Raw genomic sequence first — 26,996 nt, forward strand, 5'->3', positions numbered from 1 at the left:
GCTACCTGTCCCAGACATGCTGTTTTCAACTCTCTAGAGACAGCAGGAGCGGTAGAGATACTCTCAATGATCGGCTATGAAAAGCCAACTGACATTTACTCCTGAGGTGCTGACTTGTTGCACCCTCGACAACTACTGTGATTATTATTATTTGACCATGCTGGTCATTTTTGAAGATTTGAACATCTTGGCCATGTTCTGTTATAATCTCCACCCGGCACAGCCAGAAGAGGACTGGCCACCCCTCATAGCCTGGTTCCTCTCTAGGTTTCTTCCTAGGTTTTGGCCTTTCTAGGGAGTTTTTCCTAGACACCGTGCTTCTACACCTGCATTGCTTGCTGTTTGGGGTTATAGGCTGGGTTTCTGTTCAGCACTTTGATATATCAGCTGATGTAAAAGGGCTATATAAATACATTTGATTTGAATCCAAAGTGATGGAGTACAAAGTCAAAACAACAAAAAATGTATCACCTTCCCAATACTTTTGGAGCTCACTCTAGTTATATTTACACCTACAGACACACACCCATCTCATCAAATTGATGAAAACTGGTGAGGGCCCAAAAAGGTGACAATTTTTTGTTGTTGCACTGAAACATGCAAAAACAAATCCATGCTAGGGGGAAATGCAGGTTTTAACTAATTAAACAACAAAGAATATGACATGATCATATTCTTTTTACGGTCGCTGTGGTTGACGGAGATTTCGATGCTAGGGAATTGTAGTTTCTTTAAAACGATTTCCCCCTAAAGTAATCGACGTATACTGCGATGCTAGGGAATTGTAGTCTTTTTTACAACGACTTCACCATTAAGTAATCGAACAAAAAGGGAGGAATCAAACTACACTCCGCAGGGTTTGACAAAGCAGCGCACCTCGTTAGACCATACAAATCAAATCAAGAAAAGTTTAGATGAGAAAATTGTCTCGAATTTTCTATTAATATGCTGATAATTCAAGCCTACGCGAAACCTGATATAAGTAAATATCTAGTTACACTTTCACTTTGCTAAATTAGCTTTCAGATCACCACTGAAATCACAGAACAGGGAAAGCAATGTGTTGCATGGCTTCAGTAATGTGCTGTTACCTGTCCAGTTCCAATCAAATCAGTGCATTTGGAGAAAGGGAGTCAGGGACCCTCTTCCATCCACTCCCTCACCTCCTAATTACTGTTGCCTCCACTGTCAAGCTTTTGGCACCACTTTGGTCACTCTTCCTCTATCAAATTCAATATGCTTTAATGGCATGAATGACGGTCAATGTTGTCAAAGCGGAATGATACACATAAAAATATGAAAGCAACAACTCTCTCTCTCTGAATTCAATTAATTCAAGGGCTTTATTGGCATGGGAAACATATGTTAACATTGCCAAAGCAAGTGAAATATATAATATATCTCTCTCTGAGACACAGATCTCCCTCTGCCTCTTGTTAGACAGAACACAGACAGAAGTCTGACAGATCAACATGATAAACACTTGAAGAAAAAGCCATCGATTCAATTTTCCATATAATGTGAAACTTTAGCGTTTTAATTGAGTGGTCTTTGAAATTACAATTATAGATTGCTTTCTTGCTTGGGCAACATAATGCCATTTATTAGGTTCTGAATGTCATGTACAATGTTTTAATGAATCAAACCAGCCACTACATTATTTCACTACCCTATAACGTAGTTGAATTGCTCTGATTTCCATTACCTTGTTTTTCATATCTCAAACTCCGCCATGTTTTGAGATTTTGCGGAGAGGTGTGTTGGTTGGGTTACGGAGAGGGTAGCAACATTTTACATACGCTTTTCGTCTGGGAAATGCACACCTCTCAACTAATTTTATCTATTTATATACATTTTATCGTCCATAAGACTGTTAGGTCGCAGTAACGTTACATCAAATGACAACGGTCCCACAGCTCACTTGTGGTTAGCTATCGTTTGAAGAAGATTAGAAGGGGCTTGCTCCCTACAAATTCTTTCGTCTCCTGCTTTCGGAATGTTTTCCAAAAAGCCTCATGGGGACGTCAAAAAATCTACACAGAAAGTGTTGGATCCAAAAAAAGATGTCCTGACACGTCTGAAACACTTGCGGATTGTTAGTGGTAAGTCGAAATGAGACATTTTGGTCGACTAGCTAGCTAGGCTATACAGTAGCTTGATGCTACAGCTAAATCAAAGCGACCGAAGCGAGCTCGCGACTTTTTCTGTTGATGCAGAGTAGCTAACATGCATTGGCTTGTTTCTACTCCCATCATTGGACAGATTGGAAGCGTACAGTTGTAGCTAGCCATTATATAATATCATATTTTATTGTATTGCAACGCTTGAAATGAATTTGCTGTGCTGAAATGTGTGGCAAACAGTACAAGTTATGTCAAAACAATATGGTTGCATACCGATTGTAATCAGTGGTTTAGGATGGTCCATATCTATTCTTTTCTGCAAAGAAATCGAGACGTCATCCATGTTTTGATATACGTTAATCACATTTGTCAGCAGTCCTTGATTTCTGTTTTGCCACTTGTCTTATTCTCTATTTGTGGACTAAAGATGGGACATACAGTGCCTTCAGAAATGATTAATACCCCTTGACTTATTCCACATTTTGTTGTTACAGCCTGAATTCAAAATGTATTAAAAAAAAAATCTTAACCATCTACACACTACCCCATAATGGATAAGTGAAAGCATGTTTTTAGAAATGTTCGAACTTTCAATGGGATTCAAGTCTGGGTTTTGGCTCGGCCACTCAAGGACTTCTAGTTCTGAAGCCATTCCAGCGTTGCGTTGGCTGTAAGCTTGGGGTCATTGTCCTGTTGGAACTTCAATCTTTGCCCCAGTCTTAGGTTGTTTGCATTCTGAAGCAGGTTCTCATTGAGGATTTGCCTGCATTTGGTTCCATTCATTTTGTTCCCTTTATCCTTACCAGTCTCTGTCCCTGCTGTGGGAAAAGCATCCCCATAGGAAGTGACAGTGTCTGTAAAAAAGTGGTCAGATGAAGCACATGCTAAACTAATTGTATTCTTTCAGTTGAGCATACTAGCACTTCACCTGTCGTCCAGATGTTGATGCTGTTGTTATGCAACCTCTTGCTAGATGGTTAGCATAATAAATTACTTGTTAGACATCTTACGACTTTGTGTGTTTGTAAATTCAGAGAGTTGTCAGGTTGTCCGTTCATACGTTCAGACCGTTCAGAGCGAGCACTGCCCGTTCTGGACAAGGAGTAGGGTTGAGCTGAGCATCCTGACCCCACAACTGCAGTCAAACATCCAAGCTGACTTGCTAAAGTTGGCTAGCTTGCCAGCTACTTCCAGACACAAATGAGAGAACACCTCTCTCTGACCATTTTACTTGGCCAAGCAGAGCTGGTTAGGCTGTTTTCGTGTTATCTAGAGCGTTGGTGACTGCTGCAAGGAAATAGTTTCCACTGCTTGTATACTTCGTATTTTGGCAAATATAGTGTGAAATCTGGGAACTTTTTGCATATATCCATACCTGTATGTCCATGACCTGTAATCATACTGCATACTCATACTTCATAGTGCTGTTAGTATGAGTATTCGAACACAGCTAGTATGAGTATTCGAGAGTGCAGAATCCACCTGGGCAATTCCACGGTAACAGTGATGCTGTCGAACAAAAACCAATGATTACAAAGTTAAACAAACCATACAATTCTATGCACAAGGACTACTTTCAACAATTTCCACACAATTTTACTTGAACGCATTTACTTGAACAGTGCAGATCAAAAGTTTGGTTTAGCATATGATGGCACCAACAGCATAATCAGGTTTTTGTTTGGTATGCATTTTAAGGTGAAAAGTCTGAAGCTGTGTTCGTATACCCATGCTAACATACTGTGTACTACATACTTAATGAGTATATACTAGCAGTCGACCGATTTATGATTTTTCAACACCGATACTGATTATTGGGGGACCAAAAAAAGCCGATACCGATTAATCGGTCAATTGTTATTTTTATTTATTTGAAATAATGACAATTACAACAATACTGAATGAACACTTATTTTAACTTAATATAATACATCAATAAAAATCTATTTAGCCTATTTAGCCATAAATAATGAAACGCGTTCAATTTGGTTTAAATAATGCAAAAACCAAGTGTTGGAGAAGTAAAAGTGCAATATGTGCCATGTAAAAAAGCTAATGTTTAAGTTCTTTGCTCAGAACATGAGAACATCAAAGTTGGTGGTTCCTTTTAAAGTGAAACTTCATTATTCCAAGGTAAGAGGTTTTAGGTTGTAGTTAATATAGTATTTATAGGACTATTTCTCTCTCTACCATTTGTATTTCATATACCTTTGACTATTGGACGTTCTTATAGGCACTATAGTATTGCCAGTGTAACAGTATAGCTTCCGTCCCTCTCCTCGCCCCTACCTGGGCTCAAACCAGGAACACATCGACAACAGCCACACTCGAAGCAGCGTTACCCATCGGTCCACAAAAGCCGTGGCCCTTGCAGAGCAAGAGGAATAACTACTCCCAAGTCTCAGAGCGAGTGACATTTGAAACGCTATTAGCGCGCACCCCCCTAACTAGCTCGCCATTTCACATTGGTTACACCAGCCATTAGGCTGATAGGCTTGAAGTCAAAAACAGCGCTGTGCTTGCGAAGAGCTGCTGGCAAAACACACGAAATTGCTGTTTAAATGAATGCTTACGAGCCTGCTGCTGCCTACCATCGTTCAGTCAGACTGCTCTATCAAATCATAGATTTAATTATAACATAATAACACACAGAAATACGAGCCTTTGGTTATTAATATAGTCGAATCCGGAAACTATCATTTCCAAAACAAAACATTTATTATTTCAGTGAAATACGGAACCGTTCGGTATTTTATCGGTCTAAATGTTCTTGTTACATTGCACAACCTTCAATGTTATGTCATAATTACATTAAATTCTGGCAAATTAGTTCGCAATGAGCCAGGCTGCCCAAACTGTTGCATATACCCTGACTCTGTGTGCAATGAACGCAAGAGAAGTGACACAATTTCACCTAGTTAATATTGCCTGCTAACCTGGATTTCTTTTAGCTAAATATGCAGGTTTAAAAATATATACTTCTGTGTATTCATTTTATGAAAGACATTGGTGTTTATGGTTAGGTACAGTCGTCCAACGATTGAGCTGACAAGGTGAAAATCTGTCATTCTGTCCCTGAACAAGGCAGTTAGCCCACCGTTCCTAGGCCATCATTGAAAATAAGAATGTGTTCTTAACTGACTTGCCTAGTTAAATAAAGGTATAAGATAAAAATAAATAAATCGGCGCCCAAAAATACCAATTTCCGGTTGTTATATGAACTTGAAATCGGCTCTAATTAATCGGCCATTCCAATTAATTGGTCGACCCAGTTGTTACCTACCCTTACCACCTGGGGCGGCCCGTCAGGAAGTCCAGGATCCAGTTGCAGAAGGAGGTGTTTAGTCCCATGGCCTTTAGCTCAGTGATGAGCTTTGAGGGCACTATGGTGTTGAGCTGTAGTCAGTTATTAACAGCATTCTCGCATAGGTGTTCCTTTTGTCCAGGTGGGAAAGGGCAGTGTGGAGTGCAATAGAGATTGCATCATCTGTTTGGGAGGTATGCAAATTGGAGTGGGTCTAGGGTTTCTGGGATAATGGTGTTGTGAGCCATGACCAGCCTTTCAAAGCACTTCATGGTTACAGATGTGAGTGCTATGGGTCGGTAGTCATTTAGGCAGGTTACCTTAGTGTTCTTGGGCACAGGCACTATGGTGGTCTGCTTAAAACATGTTGGTATTACGGACTCAGACAGTGAGAGGTTGAAAATGTCAGTGAAGACACTTGCTAGTTGGTCAGCGCATGCTCGGAGTACATGTCCTGGTAATCCGTCGCCCTGCGGCCTTGGAATGTTGACCTGTTTAAAGGTCTTACTCACATCAACTGCAGAGAGCGTGATCACACGGTTGTCCAGAACAGCTGATGCTCTCATGTATGTTTCAGTGTTACTTGCCTCAAAGCGAGCATATAAGTTATTTAGCTTGTCTGGTATGCTTGTGTCACTGGGCAGCTCTCGGCTGTGCTTCCCCTTGTCGTCTGTAATAGTTTGCAATCCCTGCCACATCCGACAAGCGTCGGAGCCAGTGTAGTACGATTCGATCTTATTCCTGTATTGACACTTTGCCTGGTTGATGGTTCGTCGGCAGCTCTGCCCTTTAGTTCAGTGTGAATGTTGCCTGTAATCCATGGCTTCTGGTTTGGGTATGTACGTACAGTCACTGTGGGGACGACGTCAATGATTCACTTATTGATTAAGCCAATGACTGATGTGGTGTACTCCTCAATGACATCGGAAGAATCGCGGAACATATTCCAGCCTGTGCTAGCAAAACAGTCCTGTGGTTTAGCATCTGTTTCATCTGACCACTTTTTTTATAGACTGAGTCACTGGTGCTTCCTGCTTTAATTTTGCTTGTAAGCAGGAATCAGGAGGGACACAATGAGAACACAATGGGAACACTCTGATCATGTTACTCGCCCTAGCAGAGCTAGTTAAGCAGTTTTCATGTTAGCCAGAGCGTTGATGACTGTAACTGTGCTGCTTGCAACCATTTCATTATTCCTTTTGGCGAAGTTTACTGACCCCAGCCATATTCAACGGGTGTTGAGCGCTTGTAAATGAATTATTCTGCGCTCTTGTACTCAGACGTGTGCTCTGAAATCGGAGTAGATAGCCAGAATGAATTTACGAAAGCACCCGAATGTCCATTGAGAACGCACAAAGATTATACCATTTAGCTAAGCTAAGAATGATAGGAATAATCAAGTCAATAAACGTTAAGTAGTTAGTTTGCCTATAGTTAATATACTGGCAAGTTTGATGTATAAGTAGCCAATGAGGTAGCTAGCTAGCAAACGGTACATACTGCTGTAATGATATGTTATGTGGTTCGTAAAGACGAAGTTGCAAACAAATTGTAAGCCAACATAACGTCATTACATTACTTAATATTTTCTTAACATTTGTCACAAATTCATTGCTTTAAGTAATTATATCTACTCTTGTTGTTCTTCGGCTGCATATTTTCCACCAATTTCTTCAAATCTAAAAACAATGTGAAGCCTGCGTGTATACTTCATATTTTGACTAATTTAGTATGGCATCCGGGAACTTTTGACATACTATGATCAATAAGCATACCATGTACTCAATCCACGTCACAAATAGAACAGTTAGTGCAGTTAGTATGAGTATTCAAACACAGCTCAAGTCCCAGAATCACTCTTATCGTGGAATTGCAATACTATATTCTCAAAGGGTCCTGATTTTAAAGCCACAATCCCCTTTGTTGCATGGCATGTTGCAAGGCCTTTTTTGATATGCTCTTGAGTGGAAATGAGTAGATGGTTGAATGATGTTGGTTTTGCAGTAGCTCTGAAAATGATGAAAGCTTCATGGCATTGTGACTGGTGAGTGAAACATTGCAGTTCCATCTCATGAACCCATTTCCTCTATTGTGTTCAATGCCGTTACCAGGTTTCCTGTTTCCATTGTCCCCCAGTACAGCAACTACTGTGGGAGCACAGAATGTCATCGTGTAACTGTGCTGCTGTGCCAATAGCAGAGGTTGGAGAGGCGTGTGTGCTGCTGAGAAACAACAGCCACATGCTGTGTAATAATGTAATGTTTTAAATGAGATGTTCGGCCTAGCGTTTCATCTTATTGGTTGTTGATGAATTAAGAAAACATTGTGTAGGTTAATTCATGTAAAACTAAAGGCTAATATCACAACTGTAGTATCTAGCAAAAATACGTTAATCGTGACAGTCTAAAGACATGACTTGAGTGCTGTGCTTTAGCTAGGTAACTGTAAATGCACATTTTATTTAGAAAGTAGAGGTATTGTTCCCTGATTATTATTTTTTATTTTTTTGTGCTGCACACAGTGTACACCTTCAGTGGCTTCAGTTTGCCAAGGAGGAGGGAGTAGGCTAGGAACTGCACTCTGGAGAGTGGGATTTGTGTGCCCTGACACGCACACTATCCATGGGGAATTTCAGGCCCAGATAAGAATCACGCAATCATGTTGAGGATATAGGCTCGGCCTAATAGAGAGAAGCGTGGCTACCTGACCATAATGGCAGCTGAGCAACAGAGCGCAAGCTTCGGGCATGACGCCACACAATGTGTAACCTATGTCAGTGTTTCCTGTAGCTTAATCCACATCCAGGGCTTCTTTAAAGTAACTGTCCAGCGTTTCCTGATTTCTATGAAATATGAACCTACAATAAATAACAATGTGAGTGAAATTGTTTTCCTTCCAAAATATTGCAATTAACTATGTTTAAAAATGTGTTTTTCTGTGTTGGAATGGTTAGGGTGTATATCGGTCATTGAAAATATTTTTGCAAGTGGACTGCTAATCAGACTGCATCCTCTTCAGGAGGATGACATCATCCTTTTAGGAAATAGCAAGCTTTTTTAGAATCTCTCTGTTTGAGATACAAATTTGAGGTGGGGAACTTTTAAGTGTTTTTTTTTTTGTTCTCGAATTCATGCTTTGGCCACATGCGTATGGGATGAGTCAACAACATAAAAGTGAGATTTTAACAGGACAGTTCCTTTAACCAAAATCTTCAATAGAAAGAAACTAATAGAGGGGTGAGGGGCTAGTTATCAAATGTCGATAATTTCAAGCAGCAGTAGGCTAAACATTATGGTAACTTGCAAGTGGTAGCCTAACTCAGAACAGCATCTGCCTGTCTGTGTCTTTGGGAATGAGGAGTTGATAATGTGAAGTCAATGCCCTGTCCTTTATTGCCTTTTATATACAGTCAGATGCTGTTTAATTCTATTAGCCTATCAGCCAGCAGCTCTAGACAACAGTGGACATCACGCTACCAAATTGAGGCTATAACAAACAATCCAATGAGCTCAAGATTATTATTATTATTAGGATATCTTGAAGTTTTGCTATTTCATAAAACAAATTGGGGCCGGGCCCTCTTCTGTTGTATATGTAACTACCATAATCTGTGTCCCAAATGTCACCCTATTCCCTATACAGTGCAGAACCATATGGCCTCTGGTCAAAGTAGTTCACTGTATAGGCAATAGGGGGACATTTGGGTGCAGCCATAGTGTTGTGTCGGAGCCAGGCACTGGTCTGAATGCATCATTTAGGTTTGAATGGCCCATGGTACTAGTACTACCACCATGTCAAAAGAACAAATCCCGACAGACAATGTGTATGGTTGGACCGAGTCAATGTTCCTAATCACAGTAGTATATCTGTGCTATAGACAAAGGCTTGGCATAGCTTAGTGCTGCTGACTACATTCTTCATGTAAACATGACCAGGGAGAGAGAAGGAGAGAGCGGGCCATTAGTCTCTCCTAAGTGTTCTGAGTGCCTGACGCTTCTCTCTTCCACAAACTGTGTGCTTCCCAAATGGCACACTATTCCCTATTGTGCACTACTTTTGACCAGAGTTCTAGGTCAAAAGTTATGAATAGGGTGCCATTTTAGATGCAGTCACTAGCCTATCTGATAAGGAGACTTTTCTCTTCCGTGTGTTCTATTTTGGAGGTGGAATAGTGGTTCTGCCTGTTGCTATCTCAGCAGAGAAAGTCAACAAGAACATGTCCCCTTCCTTCCCCAAGCTTGGCTATTGTTCAGGGCGGAACAGTTCTGGCACACAACTGGGCCAGCTGAGGAAGCTGGATTTTGAGAGCGGGGATCCGTTTTAAATCAAGTCAAACCAAATGTATTTAAACCCAGCCTAAAACCCCAAACAGCAAGCAATGCAGGTGTAGAAGCACGGTGGCCAGGAAAAACTCCCTAGAAAGGCCAAAACCTAGGAAGAAACCTAGAGAGGAACCAGGCTGAGGGGTGGCCAGTCCGCTTCTGGCTGTGCCGGGTGGAGACTATAACAGAACATGGCCAAGATGTTCAAATGTTCATAAATGACCAGCATGGTCAAATAATAGTAATCACAGTGAACAGGTCAGGGTTCCATAGCCGCAGGCAGAACAGTTGTAACTGGAGCAGCAGCACGGCCAGGTGGACTGGGGACAACAAGGAGTCATCATGCCAGGTAGTCCTGAGGCATGGTCCAAGGGCTCAGGTCCTCCGAGAGAGAAAGAAAGAAAGAGAGAATTAGAGAGAGCATACTTAAATTCACACAGGACACAGGATAAGACAGGGGAAATACTCCAGATATAACAGACTGACCCTATCCCCCCGTCACACACACTACTGCAGCATAAATACTGGAGGCTGAGACAGGAGGGGTCAGGAGACACTGTGGCCCCATCCAATGATACCCCCGGACAGGGCCAATCAGGTAGGATATAACCCTACCCACTTTGCCAAAGCACAGCCCCCACACCACGAGAGGGATATCTTCAACCACCAACTTACCATCCTGAGACGAGGCCGAGTATCGCCCACAAAGATCTCTGCCACGGCACACCCCGAGGGGGTGCCAACCCAGACAGGAAGACCGTCAGTGACTCAACCCACTCAAGTGACGCACCCCTCCTAGGGACGGCATGGAAAAGCACCAGTAAGCCAGTGACTCAGCCCCTGTAATAGGGTTAGAGGAAGAGAATCCCAGTGGAGAGAGGGGAACCGGCCAGGCAGAGACAGTAAGGGCGATTCGTTGCTCCAGTGCCTTTCTGTTCACCTTCACACTCCTGGGCCAGACTACCCTTATCTCAGCTCGCTGGTCACCATAGCATCACCCACCTGTAGCACGCACTCCAGCAGGTATATCTCTCTGGTCACCCCCAAAACCAATTCTTCTTTGGCCGCCTCTCCTTCCAGTTCTCTGCTGCCAATGACTGGAACGAACTACAAAACCTCTGAAACTGGAAACACTTATCTCCCTCACTAGCTTTAAGCACCAACTGTCAGAGCAGCTCACAGATTACTGCACCTGTACATAGCCCACCTATAATTTAGCCCAAACAACTACCTCTTTCCCTACTGTATTAATTTTATTTATTTATTTATTTATTTAGCTCCTTTGCACCCCATTATTTTTATTTCTACTTTGCACATTCTTCCACTGCAAATCTACCATTCCAGTGTTTTACTTGCTATATTGTATTTACTTTGCCACCATGGCCTTTTTTTGCCTTTACCTCACTTATCTCACCTCATTTGCTCACATCGTATATAGACTTGTTTATACTGTATTATTAACTGTATGTTTGTTTTACTCCATGTGTAACTCTGTGTCGTTGTATGTGTCAAACTGCTTTGCTTTATCTTGGCCAGGTCGCAATTGTAAATGAGAACTTGTTCTCAACTTGCCTACCTGGTTAAATAAAGGTGAAATATAAAAAATAGGACCTACTGAAGAGATAAGTCTTTAATAAAGACTCAAAGGTTGAGACCGAGTCTCCATCTCTCACATGGGTAGACGGACCATTCCATAAAATGTGAGCTCTATAGGAGAAAGCCCTGCCTCCAGCTGTTTGCTTAGAAATTCTAGGTACAATTAGGAGGCCTGCGTCTTGTGACCGTAGCGTACGTGTAGGTAGGTTACGGCAGGACCAAATCAGAAAGATGGGTAGGAGCAAGCCCATGGAATGCTTTGTAGGTTAGCAGTAAAACCTTGAAATCAGCCCTTGCCTTGATAGGAAGCCATTGTAGGGAGGCTAGCATTGGAGTAATATGATCAAATTTTTGGGTTCTAGTCAGGATTCTAGCAGCCGTATTTAGCACTAACTGAAGTATATTTAGTGCTTTATCCGGGTAGCCGGAAAGTAGAGCATTGCAGTAGTCTAACCAAGAAGTAACAAAAGCATGGATTAATTTTCCTGCATAATTTTTGTATAGAAAATTTCTGATTTTTGCAATGTTACGTAGATGGAAAAAAGCTGTCCTTGAAATAGGACGTTCGTCAAAAGAGATCAGGGTCCAGAGTAACGCTGAGGTCCTTCACAGTTTTATTTGAGGTGACTGTAGAACCATCAAGATTAATTGCCAGATTCAACAGAAGATCTATTTTTCTTGGGACCTAGAACAAGCATCTCCGTTTTGTCCGAGTTTAAAAGTAGAAATTTGCAGCCATCCACTTCCTTATGTCTGAAACACAGGCTTCCAGCGAGGGCAATTTTGGGGCTTCACCATGTTTCATTGAAATGTACAGCTGTGTGTCATCCGCATAGCAGTGAAGGTTAAGATTATGTTTTCGAATGACATCCCCAAGAGGTAAAATATATAGTGAAAACAATAGTGGTCCTAAAACAGAACCTTGAGGAACACCGAAATTTACAGTTGATTTGTCAGAGATTTCACAGAGACAAACTGATATCTTTCCGACAGTTAAGATCTAAACCAGGCAAGAACTTGTCCGTGTAGACCAATTTGGGTTTCCAATCTCTCCAAAAAGAATGTGGTGATCGATGGTATCAAAAGCAGCACTAAGGTCTAGGAGCACGAGGACAGATCCAGGGCCTCGGTCTGATGCCATTAAAAGGTAATTTACCACCTTCACAAGTGCAGTCTCAATGCTATGATGGGGTCTAAAACCAGACTGAAGCATTTTGTATACATTGTTTGTCTTCAGGAAGGCAGTGAGTTGCTGCGCAACAGCCTTTTCTAAAAATTTTGGGAGGAATGGAAGATTCCATATAGGCCGATAGTTTTTTATATTTTCTGGCTCAAGGTTTGGCTTTTTCAAGAGAGGCTTTATTACTGACACTTTTAGTGAGTTTGATACACATCCAGTGGATAGAGAGCCATTTATTATGTTCGCCATAGGAGGGCCAAGCACAGGAAGCAGCTCTTTCAGTAGTTTAGTTGGAATAAGGTCCAGTATGCAGCTTGAAGGTTTAGAGGCCATGATTATTTTCATCATTGTGTCAAGAAATATAGTACCAAAACACTTGAGTGTCTCTCTTGATCCTAGGTCCTGGCAGAGTTGTGCAGACTCAGGACAACTGAGCTTTGAAGGAATACCTAGATTTAAAGAGTCCTTAAATTTCTTTCTAATAATCATGATCTTTTCCTCAAAGAAGTTCATGAATTTATTACTGCTGAAATGAAAGCCATCCTCACTGGGGAATACTGCTTTCTAGTTAGCTTTGTGACAGTATCAAAAATACATTTGGGATTGTTCTTATTTTCCTCAATTAAGTTGGAAAAATAGGTCGATCGAGGAGCTCTATGACATTCTCCCAATCTTCTTCTGGATCATCCAAATGCTCTCTAGCAAACTTCAGACGGGCCTGGACATGTACTGGCTTAAGCAGGGGGACACGTCTGGCACTGCAGGATTTGAGTTCCTTGCGGCGTAGTGTGTTACTGATGGTAGGCTTTGTTACTTTGGTCCCAGCTCTCTGCAGGTCATTCACTAGGTCCCCCTGTGTGGTTCTGGGATTTTTGCTCACCGTTTTTGTGATTATTTCGATCCCACGGGGTGAGATCTTGCGGGGAGCCCCAGGTCGAGGGAGATTATCAGTGATAAGATAAGTTTAATGCTAGCTAGCAATTTAACTTGGCTTACTGCATTCGCGTAACAGGCAGTCTCCTTGGAGTGCAACGAGAGAGAAGCAGGTCGTTATTGCGTTGGACTAGTTAACTGTAAGGTTGCAAGATTGGATCCCCCGAGCTGACAAGGTGAAAATCTGTCATTCTGTCCCTGAACACGGCAGTTAACCTACCGTTCCTAGGCCGTCATTGAAAATAAGAATGTGTTCTTAACTGACTTGTTTAGTTAAATAAAGGTATAAAAATAAAATAAAAATCGGCACCCGAAAATACCAATTTCCGATTGTTATGAAAACTTGAAATCGGTCCTTATTAATCGGCCATTCCGATTAATCGGTCAACCTCTAGTTCTTTGCCCTGCACCCGTTTCAAGCTGGACCTCCGTCTGTCCTGGCTTTTCTCTGAAGGAACGAAAGGCTTATGGCCCAGAGGAAGCGACAGCAGGCTGGTTATGGGATGCGCAGAGAGGTGTTGCAGGGATGGAGATAGACTGTCATAGAGAGTGGCGTTGGGGTTCGGTTGTTTAGTAGAAGTGTCTGAGCTCTGTGTAATGTTACTATAATGGTAGCCTACACATATTAACTTGTTCAGTTCAGAGTCTGTCCCATCAGTTATGTGTGATATGAGCCATATATCCCTTAGAGGTCAGAGAAGAGCTCTTGGAGCCTGTTGATGTGTCTGTGCATGTGGCACCAGTGAGAGCGTTTCCAAAATGTGTCCTCAAGAAAAATTGGTTCTCAACTCCTGAGTCACTGCTGTAGGCCTAGTATTTTTCTAATTATTCGGACGAGGAAAAAAATGACTGTTGGAAGCATTTTACAAAAGGTTAGCTAAATCACACATCCTCTCTTCCTGATTCATCCATCCTCTCCTCTCTGGGTCTGTTCAGGATTACAGGGGAAAATCATGTCACGGGGGATTTAAAAGCCTCTTCGCTGAGATTCTCCAGTGTTCCGTAAGACTGGAAAGAAAGGGAGTACGGATGCTTCCATGTGTCTCCCTTTTCCTGTAGTGTTTTCCCACTGGCAAGCTTCTCAACACTGTCCTGGCAACGTCCTCCACAAGACCCTCCCTGGCTGATTAGTGTGTAAATTAATTTTGGATAGGCAGCAGGCAGATCCTCAAGGCTAATTCGTTGTTATACTGACCATCTGACACTCAGCCAGAAGCCTCTGGGCTTCTCTCCCTATGATCTGTGTGTATATGTGTGTCAAGGTTTCCGTTGGCAAAATGTGGCACCGGACATTTGACAGACAGCATTTTAATTTACTGGACATTTTGAGAAATGTACCTGACCCCATAACCAGATTACGGCATCCACCAACTGTACTCAGAATGGCAGAAATCACATTTAGATTATAGTAATTCATATTAACAGAACATGCAAGTCGAGGATGCAGCAATGTACGGTTCGATCCGTCTTACCGAATTCTGATGCGCACTTTGAAGGTAATAGAATAACTGTCCACATTAACTTTTTCTCAGCCAACAAGATGAGTTACGAACAGAAAAATAAGTAGCCTCTGTTAGAGGTAGATTAATCGGAATGGCTGATTAATTAGGGCCGATTTCAAGTTTTTATAACAATTGGAAATCTGTATTTTTGGGCGCCGATTTACGATGATTTTTTTCTAGTGTAATATAATAAAAAAAAAAACATTTTGGACCTTTTATTTAACTAGACAAGTCTGTGTTCTTAACTTTCTTATTTTCAATGACTGCCTAGGAACTGTGGGTTAACTGCCTTGTTCAAGGGCAGAACGACAGATTTTCACCTTGTCAGCTCAGGAGTTTCAGTCTTGCAACCGCACAGTTAACTAGTCCAACGCTCTATCCATTGCACTCCACGAGTATACTGCCTGTTACGCGAATGCAGTAGAAGCCAAGGTAAATTGCTAGCTAGCATTAAACTTATCTTATAAAAAAACAATCATAATCACTAGTTATAACTTACTATTCCAGTTTAGCAGGCAATATTAACCAGGTGAAATTGTGTCACTTCTCTTGCGTTCATTGCACGCAGAGTCAGGGTATATGCAACAGTTTGGGCTGCCTGGCTCATTGCTAACTAATTTGATAGAATTTTACGGAATTATGACTAACATTGAAGTTTGTGCAATGTAACAAGAACATTTAGACTTAGGGATGCCACCCGTTCGATAAAATACCGAACGGTTCCGTATTTCACTGAAATAATACGTTTTGTTTTCGAAATGATAGTTTCCGGTTTCGATCATATTAATGACCAAAATCTCGTATTTCTGTGTGTTATTATGTTATAATTAAGTCTGATTTGATAGAGCAGTCTGACTGAGCAGCAGCAGGCCCGTAATCATTCATTCAAACAGCACTTCGCAACTCTTCGCAAGCACAGCGCTGTTTGTGACTTCAAGCATATCAGCCTAATGGCTAGTGTAACTAATGTGAAATGGCTAGCTAGTTAGCAGGGTGTGCGGTAATACTGTTTCAAACGTCACTCGCTTTTAGATTTGGAGTAGTTATTCCCCTTGCGCTGCAAGGGCCGCAGCTTTTGTGGAGCGATGGGTAACGATGCTTCGAGTGTGACTGATGTCGATGTGTTCCTGGTTCGAGCCCAGGTAGGTGCAAGGAGGGGGACGGAAGCTATACTGTTACACTGGCAATACTATAGTGCCTATAAGAACGTCCAATAGTCAAAGGTATATGAAATACAAATGGTAGAGAGGGAAATAGTCATATAAATACTATATTAACTACAACCTAAAACATCTTACATTTGAATATTGAAGTCTCATGTTAAAAGGAACCCCCAACTTTCACATGTTCTCATGTTCTGAGCAAGGAACTTAAACATTAGCTTTTTTACATGGCACATATTTTACATGGCGCATTACTTACTTCTCCAACACTTTATTTTTGCATTATTAAAACCAAATTGAACATGTTTCATTATTTGTTTGAGGCTAAATGGTTTTTATTGATGTATTATATTAAGTTAAAATAAGTGTTCATTCAGTATTGTTGTAATTGTCATTATTTACAAGTAAAGAAAATCGGCCGATTAATCAGTATCGGCTTATTTGGTCCTCCAATAATCGGTACCGGCGTTGAAAAATCATAATCGGTTGACCTCTAGCTTCTGTCAATGGACTATGCCCCATAGTAGAAAAGTGTATCTATTCTGTTGGTCAGCTTGTCGAGAAAGAAATTCCAAACAGACTCTGGGACAAAAGCATACAACCAGTAGGCCTAGGCTACATAAAGAGAAGTTAAAAAGCGACGAGTCGGATGCACAAGATTGGAATATTTAGCTTAAAATGTTGATAAATTATTTCTTCACATAAGCGCACAAGGCAGTAGGCTTTGCATGAATGTTTGTTCCATAATGCAATTAATGGGACAACACAGTTGTCAAAGCGCAGGCACATGTCAGCGGTTTCCTGTGACAGAGATGAAAACATCCAATAGTAATTTAGAAAGAAGTGAGATACAATATGTAACAACTAGCATGGGTTGCTAATATGACTAGGATTGTGCATTTGGCTACTGGATGGTAAAATAATTGCCTCCATGGAAATTGTCTGATTTTGTACAAATGTGATAAATGGCCTACATAACGAATATGTAGTCTATAGACACGGCAATTTAATTCCCCCAAATTATGCAAATGAACTGATAAGCATGACCAGTCAAATGTATTTCCATCAATGAATAGGTCAAAAATATTATTTCGCAATTTAATGTTTTTCTTCTTCTCTCGGACAATTTGCTGGCGGCAATTTTATTTATCGACTTTTCCATAAAAAAAATATTGTCCAAAAGCCAGCTATTACCGGCTAATGGAAACCCTGATGTGTGTGTGTGTGTGCCCACTCAGCCAGGACAGTGCCAGGGGTCCGGTGCCTCTGAGCGTTCACCCCTATTATCACCGTCTGTGTGTGTCACATGAGACCATAAACAGTCGTCGGTCAGTCGGTATTCTCTGAGCCTTGGCTTACGATGTCAAGGTCACATTGCTAAGTGTTTGTCCACCACTACCGTTGTTGTGGAAGTGTTGTGTTCTTTATTTGGGTTAATAGCCCCTCGAGGCGGATAGCTCTGACGTAATTGATAATGGGCGGGAAAATGACTGAGAATAAGCAGTGACTGGCTGACTCCACTTCGAAGTAAAGTTATAGCTACAGTAGGGCCACAAGCTTGTTCTGACCATGTGACCTGACCCTATCGCGCTCTTTTGCTTTTTCTCTCACTCTCTCTGCAGAAAATGCTGAGTCGGGGGATCTGAAGCACTTCTTTGACCAGTACTACTCTCACATCTACTATGTGTTCTTTGAGAACTTTGTCACCATTGAAGTCAGTCTCAAACAAAAAGGTGAGAATACCAGGTCAAGAATACTCTGGTTGGTTGGCCTGACACAGGTATTGTTTCAGCCACTTCCTCACATTCACTTCTCTTTTGTAGGTCACAAATCGCAAAGGGAAGAACTTGACTCCATTCTATTCATATTTGAGGTAAGACTGTTACTTCTGAAATATTTAGGATAGTAGTCCTTACTGTCACAATTCTTGAGAGTGATGGCATTTGATTTGATTGGTCGATAATACACAGAATACACAGAATTCCTAGAAAGTAGAATGGAGTAGGTGTAACGGAGGGTTAGCCTAAGCAGGTGATTGTGTAGGCTACTGTAAATCAGAGATTAGGGTGCTTCTGAATGTTTTCTAAAGTTGGTTTGTCAACTCCTCAATACCCATGTGTGAAATCTCCCCCAGACCTTGAGTGTGGAGCCATTGAAACACACATATACAGGCATATGCCTGGCCACGGGATGTTATTAGACTGGAGGCTACATTCACTGAGGCCTCGAGGCTTGTAGCGAGATATTCTATTTAGATTTCAAGGATCTACATGATCTCACATCTTACACTTTGACAATAAGTATTTAAGATGACTTAGTTGTTTAAGGCACGTGTGTGATATTTATAGACTCATGCGTTGAACTGAGAGGCTGGTTTTTGGTCCCAACAAAATGGGTCTGTTTGCCAAAACGCAAATGGCCTTTTATCAGTTGACATGGGGTGTGAATGAGTCATGTGGCATTACATCTTCATAGTCTCCTTACAGGGAGGGCCAAGTCCACATGCTGCAGTTGAGCTTGCAAGTAAGCATTTCACTGTGCTGTTTTACACCTGCTGTATCATGTGCACATGACACACAAACCTCACAACTAAGATCACTGCCAATTGAGTGTCAGAGTGACAGGACTTAAGTACATTTACATTGTAGTCTTTTAGCAGACGCTCTTATCCAGAGCGACTTACAGGAGCAATTAGGGGTAAGTGCCTTGCTCAAGGGCACATCAGCAGATGTGCCCCTAGTCGGCTCGGGGATTCGAACCAGCAACCTTTCAGTTACTGTCCTGGTCTCTGCCTGTTTCGAGTGTTGAAATGTGTGGGATTAGACAAACTATTGTAATGTAGGTTTATGTTCACCCCTCCCTCGTCTTTCTTTCAAAGATGGCCATGGGAAGGTGTGTCTTCAACTCACCTCTCCCAGGTTGCCTCATTGTCTTCTTCTTGAGATATCTACCGCTTAGCTGGTTACCTCATCCATAACGGAGAGGCGAGGCGTCTGACAGACTACTTGGATAATTGCCCATATATTCCACAACGAAGATGGATTATTTTGTTTCAACACGGTAGTAATACCGACACTGGCCTAAATACCGTTTCTGACTGTTGTAATTTATGTTCTGTTTACAGAAGATTCTGCAACTCCTACCAGAGCGAATACACGGACGATGGCAGTTCCACAGCATAGGTACATTTATACTAGGCCCTTGTACATGTTGTGCCATTGTGAGTGTGGACGTTTTTATCAGCTACCGTGTGTGGGAGTGTGGACGTTTTTATCAGCTACCGTGTGTGGGAGTGCGTGTTTTTTGTTGTTGTTGACCTAATCAGGCATTTTGTCCCATGTGTTTGAAATCAGGTTAGGCCAGTTACATGGGTATTGGGCCCACGCACTCCTCCCTTGCCAATGTCTCTTAGTTCTGGCTGTAGCAAATTGATTTCCTACATGATTTGTAACATGCGTTTGGAGTGAGAACGGAAGGAGAGTAGAGCGCAGCGCAGCTCTGCCCTCTCCTCACCCCTCCACTAGGTGGTCTCTCCTTTTCCACTGCACTGAGACCATTGTGCAGTTGGATACAAAGGCCACCCAGAGAAAGACAGAGAATGCCATGGACCTGGGGATTAGGGTCTCCTAGGTCTGACCGAGTACTCTGACATGTGCTGTAGTACTGGGGGGGGAGGGGCTTGCTGGTTATTCATATTCTGGTTGATGTGAATTGTTCTTCCCTCACAGGCCTCATCCTAAAGAAGCTGTTGCACACTGGGAACTCTTTAAAGGTATATCAGATTGGTCCTTCACTTGTCAGTAGCATAGCCAGTAGCCAACTTGCCTCTGATTGATGTACAACTTTTGTTTTTGTAATAGTCTTCCTGTTTTTCTGTTCTCTTCCTATTTTGCAATGGTGTTGACTGCTGTGGGCATTTGGTAATGGTATGCTCATAGAAATAGACTGGCTAGAGTCGATTTCTATGAGTATGTCCCTGACGGTCTCTCTCTTTCTCCCCTGTAGATCCGAAGGGAGGGTGTGCGTCTGTTCCTGTTATGGATGCAGGCCCTGCAGGGTAACGCACTGAGAGAGCAGCTATGGATATTTGCCTGTCTGATCCCAGGCTTCCCATCCCCTCAGTCAGAGCTGGGACCCCGTACCCTGGACAACCTGGTGAACCCTCCTCTCAGCCTTCAGGAGAGTCAGTATTAATGCTTTGTTTCTAAACCTGTTACCTTGTTCGTGACATGTTATTAGGAAGAAGCTTGAGGGCAACCCAACAACTATTTCATATTCAAACTGATATGACCAATTTCAAATTTAATGGTCATACATGTACCAAACTATTGAACACGTAACTGTGGGTGTACCTCTCAAGGTGTTGATTCTGCTGCATTTGTTCCTTTCTCTTCCCTTCTTCCATTCCTTCAGCTCAAGTGACTCCAGAAGAGATCAGTCCCCTGGTTCCTCCACAGTCAGGGGATAAGGGCCAGGAAGACCTCACAGGATACTTTCTGGAGGCTCTTCTGAAATACATGGTAAACCAGGTACTCTTCCCTTTATTACTAACACTGCTAACATGCTTGGCGTGGATGCAGCATTACCTACTACTGACCGGCAAGCCTTTTGACATGGCCTTCTGTCTGTTTGCAAGCGCAAACGGTGGTAACCCCCTGAAAAGTGGCTTACGTCATTTGAAATAAGCTTGTGTCATTTGAAATAAGCTTGTGTAACGGAGTTAAGAACCTGCCGTAAGGGCCTGCTACTGCTAGCTTGAAATGTTGCGGATGGAGCCATCCAATCAGTACCGTTTTGGGTGGCTCAACCCATTACAACGTTGTCAAGGAGCACGGTCACGTGTGTTGCAAAGCAGAGGATCACTGGTTCAACCTCAGTTTGGGGAGGTTGGACAGTGGAATAAGCAACACACTGACCACCATTACATTTTGCATCTGCATGCTTTCGCTGCAGTGTACTGTACGCTGACACACACTCACTGAGCTAATGGCTGTGCTGCTTTCTCTCTCTGTGGCTTTCCCCAGACAAAGCCTCCTCTCCCTGCATGTCTCTTATCCTGTCTGTTATTCTTTGTTTACAGTAGTCTCTTGTTGTGTTGAGGGTGTTCTCATGAAACCAGTTGTAACCATGGCAGTAGCAAATAGATTAAGAAAACTATCATTCTGAAGGCTAAGGTGCTTAGTTTATGGTACAGTGTCTTATTTTAAATACACCAATTTTGTAAATTTCCACCCCAAATTCTCATTAACGAAATGCGTCCGGATTAAATTCTTCAGTTATTTTATACAATTTTACTTTAGAAAAACACAATGTTGCTGTGGTTTGTCCATAAATCATAGAAATTGTATACTAGTTGAAGTTTACATTAAACTATAATTTTTAAGTAAAAAAAGTCTGGTCATGTTTCTCAATACCGTAACACTTTTACAAGTTGCTTTATTTTTATAAATAAAGTTTTATCCATGATGCATCTTCTAGAGAAGTAGTCCTTAGATGAGCACAAGTTAATGTCATTTCTTCACTTATATGTCTCCAGAATGAGTATCTTTTTTTCAAACACCCACTTGGGGAAAAAGAGAACCATTACCTTACCAACATGGAGGCATGAATGGGCTTTAGTAATGTGGTCAACTGTTTGCTGACTGATAATGGCTGTCTCCTGTTACTTTCGGATTGAGCTAAGGGCCTCTCATTACCGAAACACAACTTTCTCATTACTGGATCATTTTTAGGTAAATTTTGGTAATAAGTACCTTCATTTCGGTAATGATAATAAGCTAATTCTAGTAAGGTATAATCAGTGGGTGTACTGTGCTGGTAACCTCAATTATTTACTAGAACTGCTTACGCCTATTGTATAGATTTTTTTGTAAAAAATAATTTGATTAAGTAAGGGTTGTGAATAAATATGGGTATTTAAACCCCATTTAGTTGACATAAAGCCACAATCTAGAGTTTGTGTTTTCAGCAAAGGGCAACCCCACCATTAAAAATGACATCTATACACAAGCTATTATAACAGACAAGAATCACAAAAGGTTTTTGTAAATAGAGAAATGGCTAAATACATTTTAAATGTACACTGGACAAAAATGTAAACACAGCATGCAACAATTTAAAATATTTGAAATTGTAACTGAGTTACAGTTCATTTAAGGAAATCAGTCAATATAAATACATTCATTAGGCCCTAATGAATGTATTCAGACCCCTTGACTTTTCTCACATTTTATGTTAAAGCCTTATTCTAAAATGGATTAAATCTTTTTTTCCTGTCATCAATCTACACACAATACCGCATAATGACAAATCATAAACCCGGAAATATCACATTTATATAAGTATTCAAGCCCTTTACTCAGTACTTTGTTGAAGCACCTTTGGCAGTGATTACAGCCTTGAGTCTTCTTGGGTATGATCCTACAAACTTGGCACACCTGTATTTGGAGTTTCTCACATTCTTCTCTGCAGATCCTGTATGCTCTGGAGCAGATTTTCATCAAGGATCTCTCTGTACATTGCTCTGTTCATCTTTCCCTTGGTCCTGACTAGTCTCCCAGTCCCTGCCGCTGAGAAACATCCCCACAGCATGATGCTGCCACTACCATGCTTCACCTTTTGGATGATGCCAGGTTTTTCTCCAGGTGTGACACTTGGCATTCAGGCCAAAGAGTTCAATCTTGGTTTCATCTGACTAGAGAATCTTGTCTCTCATGGTCAGAGTTTTTTTTTTTTTTTTTTTTTTACTGAGGAGTGGCTTCCATCTGGCCACTCTACCATTTAGGTCTGATTGGTGGAGTGCTGCAGAGATGGTTGTCCTTCTGGAAGATTCTTACATCACCAAAGAGGAACTCTGGAGCTCTGTTTGAGTGACCATCGGGTTCTCGGTCACCTCCCTGACCAAGGCCCTTCTTCCCTGATTCCTCAGTTTGGCCGGGCAGCCAGCTCTAGGAAGAGTCTTGGTGGTTCCAATCTTCTTCCATGTAAGAATGATGGAGGCCACTGTGTTCTTGGGGACCATCAATGCTGCAGAAATTTTTTGGTAACCTTCCCCAGATCTGTGCCTCGACACAATCCTGTCTCAGAGCACTACGGACAATTCCTTCAACCTCATGGCTTGGTTTTTGCTCTGACATGTAATGTCAACTGGGGGACTTTATCGACTGGTGTGTGACTTTCTAAATCATGTCCAATCCATTGAATATACCACATGTGGACTCCAATCAAGTTGTAGAAACATCTCAAGGATGGTCATTGGAAACTGGATGCACCTGACCTCAATTTCAAGTCTCTTAGCAAAGGGTCTGAATACTTATGTAGATAAGGTATTTCTGTTTCTTATTTTTTTTATAATTTGCGAAAGATTTCTAAACCTTTTTTCGATTTGTCTTTTTGAGGTACTGTATGTAGATTGATGAAGAAATGTTTGTCTTTAATCCATTTTAGAATTAGTCTGTAATGTAACAAAATGTGGAAAAAGTCCAGGTCTGAATACTTTCCGAATGCACTGTATGGATTTCACATGACTGGGCCTGGGAGGGCATAGACCCACCCACTGGGGAGACAGGCCCAGCCAATAACAAAGTTTTCCCCACAAAAGGGCTTTATTACAGACAGACATACTCCTCAGTATACTGTGTGACAGCTGCGCATTTTATTGGCCTTTTAATGTCCCCATCACAAGTTAAAAATATTAGAAATTGATTCGGATAACTTTTTTGGACTTCAAAAACTTGTGGTAATGATAATTTTGGCGTCGGTAGTTGTAGAAATAGTTGTAAAATGCATAATATCTGATCAGCAAACATAACCATAGTTATGAATTCGATAAATACAGATCGTGATCCACGAGGTATTATGGTAGGAATTTATTTTTGTTTTTTTGTTGTTGTCAAGTGCCAATTTCATGAGAATCACCCTGTTGTTGTCTTACACCCTGCAGGCCAAGAGTCTGGAGTGGAAGTGCAAAGATAACCACGAGAAGGGCTTCGCATTCCTGTTTGGAAACTTCAAAAAATATTACCTGCCGCACATATTCCCTAACTTTTCCAAGGAGACCAGTTTGTACCATCCCATACTGGGTGAGGAGAACATCTGAGTTAGTATGAGAGAAACAAACATAAACTGATTTTTAGTTTTGCATTATACTATAGTGGTGCAGTGTGCATAGAAGTCAATTGATACCCTTTTTGACACTACTGAGCCGTGTTACATACATTCTTCGACGTAGCTCGTCCTAATACTTCTATATTTCTTCATTCTTTTCATTTTAGCTTTATGTGTTGAGTATTGTTAGATTTGACTGCACCTTTGGAGCTAGGAACACAAGCATTTTGCGACAAACGCAATAACATCTGCTAAATACGTGTACGCGACCAATACAATTTGATATGACCATGTGCTTAAACCATGCCGGAAAGAAAATATCAGAGCCAGCACAGTACGGGTGGCACAATGGTGTGAGAAGGGGACTAGCGTTACATCCTTATTCTCTATTCACCCTCTCTGTCTGTCCGCCCTCAGACGTTCCATCAATGAGACCAAAGCCTTACTACAGTGTGGTGAAGAAAGACCCAGAGACCAACGAGGCAGTGTACTGTACCAAGGAGAGCCTCCTCAACGCCCGGGTCATCTTCATCCGCTGGCTGGTGTCCTTCTGGCTGGAGCCACGCTCCAACACTGGAACACACATCCCCGGGGTGGACGGAGAGAGGGAGAGCGTGCCAAAGAACATCCAGGTAATCACTATATATACACCCGAGGGGAGAGTTCGCCAGGGTTAGCACAATGTATAGTATCAAGGCACATGGATGGAACGTTTGGGCACATGGCAGCCGGGCTACTGGACAACAATTTCTACTAGCCCGGGTCCACAATTGATGCCATGCGATATTTTCCATCCCTGTCTAGTTATCATAGAGAGAGTGTGCCAAAAAACATCTATGTAGGTCATGCAGGCATCACACTTGAGGGAAGTTAAGAGGTATGAAGAGTTAGCATAATTATATCGTCACATTAAACGCGGGCTCTGGGACAGCTTTTCAGTTGTGATATTGCTCGGTCTGTGGGTTATACTAGTGAATCTCCAACACATGCATTGTGTTACATATATATTTGCCAGGCCTTATCGAAGCTGTACGGTGGTCACTGATGATTGTGTTTCTCTGGTTGTCTCCAAGAGGGCAGCAGCTGGGCTGGCAGGGCGGGGACATGGGCTAGGGGATGACTTGGGCCCCAGGGCAGACAGCCTGGATGGAGGGATAGGTTGTGAGAAGGAGCAGTCCCACTCCAACACCTCCACCCTGACAGAGAGGGAGCCCAGCTCCTCCAGCCTGTGTAGTATGGACGAGGAGCACCTCACTGACATGGAGGTTGTGAGAAGAGTCCTCTGTTCCTCCAGGACCAATGTCAACTTCATCACTGAGATTTTCCGACAGGTACAGCACACCTACTCACACAGTACATTGTGTTTGGCTGATGCTGTTTGTAAAAAAAAAAAAAAAATTTTAGTCCTTGAGATCAATACATTTCTTCTACTACTGGGTCATTCCAAAAAAATCCCGTTTTGGTCCCTTGTTTATATTTTAAGTAGAAATTGTGCACCGATATTGAATTGTAAAAGCCTGTTATAGTAAAGCTGCACTACGCCGAAATAGCTCCGACCATTACCTGGTTGCTAAAATTGTAATTGTTCCCCTAATTTCAGATTACGTGACAGTCTAAAGAATCATTGTACCATCTAAACCGCTGTGAAATATATTTCCCAAAACCAAAAATGTTGTATTTTCAGCTGGTGTACAAAACTGAAAGTAAAAGATGCAAAAAATCTATTTATGAACGGGAAGCATAGGAATAGCGCACAGAACAGATTTACTGCTTCTTAGACCTGCTTTCAATGCGAACGACAGATCTTTTACTCACATTTCTATGTGAATTTGTTCATGTCACCCAAAAAGTTAGATGTTGCAGCTTTAAATGAAGTGCCGTTTAATATGAACCACATGGAAAATTCAGTAAGTCAGATTTCTTTATATGAATGAGAACTTGCGAAAGTGCCAAAATTCAGCAGTTTGACATGTACCTCTGTGCCCTTTCTGTGACTTCTAGAAAGGTTTTAAGATACTTAACCCCCAAATGTCTTAATGTACACAATCATTAGCTAGGTTTCATGCGACTATTCTAAAATCCAAATAAAGAAAATATGTGCATTTTCCCACCAGTGGTTTGTTTCCACCAAACTGACTTGCTGCAGAAGAAAAATCTGTACGTGATTTGTTAATCTGCATATAGCAAATGTGCCTGCTTTGGTCTTGGTATGTGCGCTCTAGGCAACAGCTCGCAGATGCAGTGCGAGAATGCTGTGCAGGTAGGTTTGTCTCCATAATAAGATGATTATATTATTATGGGGTTTTATTTGTCAATCGTCAGTCAAGCATGTCACCAGAATCAGACCCTCAATATTTTTTTTGCAAATGAGCATCAAGATCACTGTGCAATTTCACCACACTGTGAAGTTCATCATAAATTATTTCTTCTGTAGCCTAATAAACTGCATGGTTTCCCAAGTTGTAGTGGGAGGGCCACACACCATATCGCGTGACTCCAGGTTAACTTTGATATGATTGTTTTTATATCAATATTTGCACATAAAGGTGTTGCCACCGCCTTTTCTCACTTAATCATTTTACAGATACAAAAAGATCCCACCATGTCGAACGAACAAATTATCTGTCAGCATTTATACAATCGTACCGAAACTTCCTGTTTCCATCACAGATTTGTTTCTTTTTTCGGTATGACTTTATTCGCATAAAAACTGGATGGAAACGAGGTTAGTGGAAAGCCCTTGTTTGTTGCTTTGACAAAGTAATTT

The 26,996-nt window shown here is 41.7% G+C and overlaps 1 protein-coding gene across 1 annotated transcript in view; it reads left to right on the forward strand.

Moving 5' to 3' along the window:
- Window positions 1–1,709: 1,709 nt before the first annotated feature.
- LOC118362690 (ral GTPase-activating protein subunit alpha-1) overlaps window positions 1,710–26,996 on the forward strand; it is a 73,580-nt gene continuing 48,293 nt past the window's right edge. Inside the window, 10 exon segments of the mRNA XM_035743232.2 lie at window positions 1,710–2,102; window positions 17,746–17,856; window positions 17,947–17,996; window positions 19,248–19,305; window positions 19,852–19,895; window positions 20,129–20,306; window positions 20,537–20,652; window positions 24,066–24,204; window positions 24,647–24,861; window positions 25,303–25,560. Of these exon segments, the coding sequence (XP_035599125.2) occupies window positions 1,997–2,102; window positions 17,746–17,856; window positions 17,947–17,996; window positions 19,248–19,305; window positions 19,852–19,895; window positions 20,129–20,306; window positions 20,537–20,652; window positions 24,066–24,204; window positions 24,647–24,861; window positions 25,303–25,560 (1,275 nt within the window). The 5' untranslated portion in view covers window positions 1,710–1,996.

Source organism: Oncorhynchus keta, chromosome 29 (assembly GCF_023373465.1).
Source record: "Oncorhynchus keta strain PuntledgeMale-10-30-2019 chromosome 29, Oket_V2, whole genome shotgun sequence".
In the NCBI taxonomy this organism is placed as follows: Eukaryota; Metazoa; Chordata; class Actinopteri; order Salmoniformes; family Salmonidae; genus Oncorhynchus; species Oncorhynchus keta.